Source organism: Limulus polyphemus, unplaced genomic scaffold (genome assembly GCF_000517525.1).
Source record: "Limulus polyphemus unplaced genomic scaffold, Limulus_polyphemus-2.1.2 Scaffold13506, whole genome shotgun sequence".
NCBI classification, from domain to species: Eukaryota; Metazoa; Arthropoda; class Merostomata; order Xiphosura; family Limulidae; genus Limulus; species Limulus polyphemus.
Window position 1 is genome coordinate 1,652 of NW_013679116.1, and position 7,118 is coordinate 8,769.

Here is a 7,118-nt window from a genome sequence, read left to right on the forward strand (position 1 = left end):
ATTTCTAGGATATTGATTGGTTGGTACATTACCAACCAATTAATATCCTAGAAATACATTATTTCTAGGATACTAATTGGTTGGTAATGTATGTCTAGGATATTGATTGGTTGGTAATGTATTTCTAGGATATTGATTGGTTGGTAATGTATTTCTAGGATATTGATTGGTTGGTAATGTATTTCTAGGATATTTCACTTTGTTACTGTGAATACTAGTTTAGAAAGTGAATGTTGAAATTTGAACATTTGAAATCTAACGTGTTAGAAAAAAGAAAATATTTTATGAGTTGTTACATAGAAGCAGATAACAGAAGTTTAAGATTAAAACAGTTCAAAGACACAATAAATGTTAGAAGTCCAGAGCAAAGTGCAAGTCTCGTAATGATATTTACATTATAAATTAAGATAATGTTTACTTACCATTATAATGAAAGTGTTACTTACCATAATCAGGAAGCTTTCTGAATTCTTATTATTGTTTTATTGGTAAATGTTTGACAATAATAGTGTTCTCTTACTTTCTAGTAACTTCATGAAGTGCATTGAAGTGGAAACACAAGATACAATTTTTATGTAAATATATATTAGATAAGTTTCTATCTAAACTTTTTATAGAAGTTGATTTAGTCACATTTAATTAATTTCTTGTTGAAATGTTAGATGAGCCCCATTTTCCACGTGATCAGCTTCAGTACCTACAGGAAGTTGGTTTTGGATGGTTCGGCCAGGTTGTTGAAGGAGAAGCTCAAAACATCAACCCTTCTGAAAGAAGAAGTAAAGTGGTTGTAAAGATTTTACGGGAAGATGCTTCTCCATCTCAACTTGCTTCCTTCTTGGACGAAGTTCAACCATACAGGTAGAAGTCGTACCATTAACGAGAAGACATTAAATGTTTTGTTTATTAATTAAACTGTGATGTGTGCGAGAGTATTCAACTTACTTAATTTGGTAAAATGATGTAATATTAACATCAATGGGTTTTACTTATATTTGTTAAGTCAGATTTGATCATATTTTCAGTTTGTTGTTCCAGGGGCCACAGTTATGCAGGTTGATAAGTAGAGATGTACACAGTTGCAGAAGATATGTGTGTTTAGCATAAACAAAATTTTTATTCTGCTATTGTACTTATTTGGGTATGTATGTTAAACAGTCACTAACCCTAATGAAAATTGTCTTTTCATACAGCCTTTTTGTAGTTTTTAAAATCATCCAGGAATTAAAAGAACGTGTAAAATATGTCACATTCCTTAGAACTAAGATGCAAAGAACACCAAGGTCAGATGCATATAGATAAATTCCAGATATCTGCCTTACCATATCACAAAATACTTTAGAATGAAATTCTTCTCCTACACCAATCTAAACCAGAGAAAAATAAATAAACTGTTTAGAAACTATAGAAACCATTAAAGTAAACAATCTCTCACTGAACCATGATAATGGCCCTATCAACATCAGCTGTATAAATCATTGTCTGCTTGCATATTAATAATGTGTAGAGAAACCATAAAATTGCTGTGGTATGTTCTAAAGTCTTTTAAACTTTCCATTAGGTTTCTTTGATCATTCCTGCAGGAGTTACTTTTCCATAAAACAATAAATTACCACTCAGACCACTTTAAATACACTGACAAAAATAGTTTATAATCTGCTTTATCCATTTGTATCTGTTTTGATTCAATAGTAATAGTTCACACTACAAGACTACAAAAAAAAAAAACCTATACTTAGGGATGGATATAAAAAAAATAATTAGTGCTGTTTACCCGCAAGGTTCCTCAGAGATGTACAAAATTAAAGTTGGAACATTTCTGTCATTTTCTTTATGTATTGCCCCCCAGTGGCATAGTGGTATGTCTGCAGACTTAAAACGCTAGAAACAAGGTTTCAATACCTGTGATGGGCAGAGCACAGACAGCCAACTGTGTAGTTTTGTGCTTAACTTTTGTGCTTAAATAAATATTAAAATATCATAGAATACTAATTCTAAAATATTCTTGAGTTAAGGATTGGTATATATAATTTTGTACAGTGTCATACACATTCTTAGAAAGTTAGTCATTTGCAATATTTAATTTTTAAAACATACATACATCTCCTATGAATAAAAAGATTGATATACTGAATGAAATCCAGTTTATTTTTTGCCAGAGATATTTAAATGCATATGTATTTATCATGTTTAATTTCCTTCCAGGGGTTTCCAGTGTACACCTTATATGTTTAGATGTATTTAACATAGATATTGATATTTGATTGTTTGATGATGTTTTCACTGTTTGCCCATCTCAGCCATGATAAATTTATTACAGTTTGAGATATAGTGTTGTTGTTAGGTGATTGCTCAGCTTTGGTTTTAAGTATAAATTAGGAGCACTTCCTTTGTCCTTAACATCCATTTATCTGTCACTGAGTCTATCATTTTAGTATGTTTGATGTTAGGCTTCTCACTACAGTCTTTGCTTATAAGTTCTAGAGTTGTTGGAAGAGCTGTTTTGCTCATGCTCCCTATGGTAGCTAGGCCTACAACATGGACACATGTATTGATACACCACCAGCGATATTTTTTAAAGGAGGTATTTTGTCTTTAAAACGGAAAACATTACATAATTGTTTGTTTGTTTTGAAGATTACAGTACATGATAGAAGGCATGGCTTTATTATAGCCATCTGTATAAAATAAATGTAAAATAAATGCAAATGTACCACAGGTGGCGCACAATATCATGAATGTGTGATTTTTGAACAATCAGGTATGAATGTGCTAAAATGACAGTACAGACCAGAGAATGTTGGTTTGTGGTGGTATCTAGTTTCAAACCTGTTGTTCAAATTGATGACTTCTAGATCTAAAAAAGGCAATTTAGATTATTTTTGTTCTTCAACTGTAAAGTTGATATTTCTGTGTTTAGAATTTAAATTTGATTTGAGTTTGTCACTTGAGTACTTTCACTGGGATACCTTTCCCAAGATTTGATTTGAGTTTGTCACTTGAGGACTTTCACTGGGATACCTTTCCCAAGATTTGATTTGGACTTGAGGACTTTCACTGGGATACCTTTCCCAAGATTTGATTTGGACTTGTCACTTGAGAACTTTTACTGGGATATCTTTCCCAAGATTTGATTTGAGTTTGTCACTTGAGGACTTTCACTGGATACCTTTCCCAAGATTTGATTTGAGTTTGTCACTTGAGGACTTTCACTGGGATACCTTTCCCAAGATTTGATTTAGGTTTGCCACTTGAGGACTTTCACTGGGATATCTTTCCCAAGATTTGATCTGAGTTTGTCACTTGAGGACTTTCACTGGGATACCTTTCCCAAGATTTGATTTGAGTTTGTCACTTGAGGACTTTCCCTGGGATATCTTTCCCAAGATTTGATTTGAGTTTGTCACTTTAGGACTTTCACTGGACACCTTTCTCACTGTCTGGGTTTTTTAAAGGAGATTTCTTTCATAATTTTTTGGTTACTGGTTATGCCGACTTTTTTGTTCACAATAACTGTAAGTCTTCGTGTACTGCTGCATACCTGTTACATAGTTACACAGATATGAGGTAAAGAATTCGTGGCTATCTTCTCTTTCATGTGAAAGTGTATCCTACATCTTTGTTGGGACTTTTACCTCTGTTTTGATTGTTCAACCTTCAGTTGAAGTGAATTTTGTATCAGAAGGATGGAGACTAATGAATTATAATTTACTTATCTTTTGAAATAAAAGGATTGGGAAATTCACTGGAACTGGAAAAAAAGTTTATATTAATATTAACAAGAATATTGTCATAATGTTCTAAAGATATAAGTAAACCACTTGTAACAGATCTTAAAAGTAATCTTCAAAGAACTCTAAAGATTTTGAAGAATCAATACTCTTGTGTATGATTTCATTTTATGGAAAACTCCTAAAAAAATGTGTATATAAAAATATTGAAATTTAAGAAATGTTCTTAATTTCTTTCTTCTTCATAAACTTGAGTTTTATTAACACTTAATGTTATGTCTCATGAGATAAGAATTCAGTATATATGTGCTGTTTCTGTGTTATAAGTTACCGTTAAAAGTCACTGTACTTCAAATAGTATACTGTCATTATGTAATGCAGTTTTTATCGTCTCTGTTTACTAATAAACTGATCTTTGCTTCTAGAGATCTTAAACATCCAAATATTTTACAACTCCTGAGTCGATGTCTAGAATCTAATCCTTTCCTTCTTATTATGGAACATTGCACCCAGGTCAGTATGATATTTTCATTGACCTTAAAAAGTTACGTTTCAATCTAGACACAACTTTTTTCCCATATCATAAAAATATTTGTCTCAGTAGTCACACATGTAATTGTCATATTACCATAATGATCCTATAATTTTTTTCTTTTGATATTTCAAATGTTTTCTTGTCAATCACATGTGAAAATTCACTTGAGCAGGATTTTTTTGTAAGTATGTTAGTATTACTTTATCAGGATATGAAACAGTTCTTGATTGAACATCGCCATGACTCGGAGCTGCTACTAAAAGGAGGGCAGATTCTAAGCATGATGTGTGATGTTGCCAATGCCCTACAGTACATGCATGAACATGGATTCATAAGCAGGTAAATTGGTTTACCTAAACCAGAAGTAAATATCAGCTTCGCTGACACTTGATTGATTAACAGTTAAAACTGTTTTCTATCACTTATAATTTACAAAGTTTCTTGTTACAGATGTGACATGAAAAACTTGATTGATTAACAGTTAAAACTGTTTTCTATCACTTATAATTTACAAAGTTTCTTGTTACAGATGTGACATGAAAAACGTGATTGATTAACAGTTAAAACTGTTTTCTATCATTCATAATTTACATAGTTTCTGGTTGTAGATGTGACATGAAAAACTTGATTGATTAACAGTAAAAACTGTTTTCTATCACTTATAATTTACGTAGTTTCTGGTTACAGATGTGAGGTGAAAAACTTTACTGATTAACAGTATAGTGATTAACAACTAAATAATAGCTTGATTAGAAATTTTCTACATTGTGGAATATATTTTTCTCTTCTTTAGGGATCTTGCTGCTCGAAACTGTTTTGTTACCTCTAGCATAACTGTAAAGTTGGGAGACTATGGGACATCCATTCAGAAGTACAAGGTAATTTAGGGTTAAATTATCTTAGAAAGTTTATCTACCCTTTCATTATAACCTTTTAGTTTTATTTCTCTTTTTCAGTCTTTATGTTGTAGAAGATTTAGAAATCTTCAGTGGAGCTAGGTACTTAATCTGTTTTGGGATTATCAATACTTTTGTTTTAGTAGCTTTAATTTAACAACATTCCGTCATATATATATAAAGTTTTCAAAGTCTGATCCTCATCAAATAGAGTCTAGATTCCTTCCTATTCTTACTACTGTTATTTTGTAACACCTTGAACTTGATACTAAGGTCATGTATTTCCTGTTTTATTGTAGTTGTTTCTAGAACAAATTTACTTGGAAGAAAAAGTTTTATTCTTTCATACTGCTATTTTATAACACTTTAGATACAAACTATATATTTCCTATCCCTTCTCCTGCTGCTGTTTTTCAATTACTACATTTAATACACGATGTGTATTTACGACCATTCATATTTCTGCTTATTACGGTATGAAATGTAATATTTTAAAGATGTGTATTTACTGAAATTCTTATTCTGGTACAATATTTTAACTCCTCTCACAAAAAGCTTTCTTGACTCGTTCTGCTCTCTATTGGTGCAAATTTTCACTCGCCAGTAGCCTTGTTACTCCTACATATTACTGCATGCTAACATAAAAATGATCATGCAGCAACCCTCCACCAATAGGAGTGTGACGCTACCCCTATCATAACTAGCACCCTCTCTGATCATGCACCTATCACACGTTTTTACTTTCGTGAATTTCTCCTCCAGTAAATTTATTTTATGTTTTTGTTCTGTTTCTAGAACAGTTACAAATTATTTTATTTTATCTTCTCTCCTCTTTCAATGCACTCAAACTTTTGGGTGATCACGACTACGACTGCTCTTACTGCAACAACGGAATTCCCAATCACGTCTAATGGGTTGACACCACAATTCTCAGCCCTTGAAGTGATGGTTCTGGTTGATCGGGAGTTGACCACTTTCATGCAACAATCAGAACACACTGATGATTGCCCTAACAAGGTTTACAGTGATCTTTTCGTTTTGAATTTGGACATCTTTTTACCACCTTCTGAATATGCCTCTTAGTCATGTGTAGTTTGGGGAACTTGCCAAGATCTTTTTCCCCTTTGGGAGATTTGTTATTCGGGTATGTTATGTTCTGTACTTCTCTCCCATTTCCATATTTGGATCCCACTCTGTGGCGAGAGTTGCCTGGCAAAGTATACTTAGTCTTAAATTTGCAGTGAATATGCTAAATCACTGTAACGTTGAGACTCTTCCTACTGCAGACTTCTGGTGTTTTATAAACTGTTACACTTCATACCAAGATATATATTTACTGTCCTTACTTCTGCTGTTTTATAAACTGTTACACTTCATACCAAAATGTATATTCAATGTCCTTACTTCTGCTATTGTATAACATGCTAAACTTCATACCAAAATATATATTTACTGTCCTTACTAGTATTGTTTAATGACCTTATTTCTGCTGTTTTATAAACTGGTACACTTCATACCAAGATTTTTACTTACTGTCCTTTACAAAGTTGTTGTTTTGATATCATGGTTTACAGGATGACTACTACTATCTTGGAGACATTGCCCTCCCAGTTCGCTGGTGTGCACCTGAAACTGTGTTTTGTACAGAAACAACCATAGAAACTAAACAACTTACAAGAGAAGCAAATGTGTGGTTAGTGTAGTAATTAAGATATTGTGTTTTTTTATCTAATTTGATTGCAGTTGGTGTCCTGACATCAATTAAACATATTTATCATGGCAAGATACTGAGTTGTATAAGTTTAAAATCCTAGTTCATCAGGTTCTGTTATCCTGTCATCAATTAAACATATTTATCATGGCAAGATACTGAGTTGTATAAGCTTAAAATCCTAGTTCATCAGGTTCTGTTATCCTGTCATCAATTAAACATATTTATCATGGCAAGATACTGAGTTG

At 32.3% G+C, this 7,118-nt stretch overlaps 1 protein-coding gene across 1 annotated transcript in view; it reads left to right on the top strand.

The window, feature by feature from the left end:
- LOC106477235 (serine/threonine-protein kinase LMTK3-like) overlaps positions 1-6,852 on the top strand; it is a gene marked incomplete at both ends in the record, with an annotated part of 8,178 nt that extends 1,326 nt beyond the window's left edge. The window contains 5 exons of the mRNA XM_013937826.1: positions 663-858; positions 4,154-4,241; positions 4,472-4,602; positions 5,057-5,141; positions 6,734-6,852. Coding sequence (XP_013793280.1) covers positions 663-858; positions 4,154-4,241; positions 4,472-4,602; positions 5,057-5,141; positions 6,734-6,852 — 619 coding nt within the window. The remainder of the gene's footprint in view (positions 1-662; positions 859-4,153; positions 4,242-4,471; positions 4,603-5,056; positions 5,142-6,733) is intronic.
- Between the last annotated feature and the right edge of the window lie 266 nt (positions 6,853-7,118).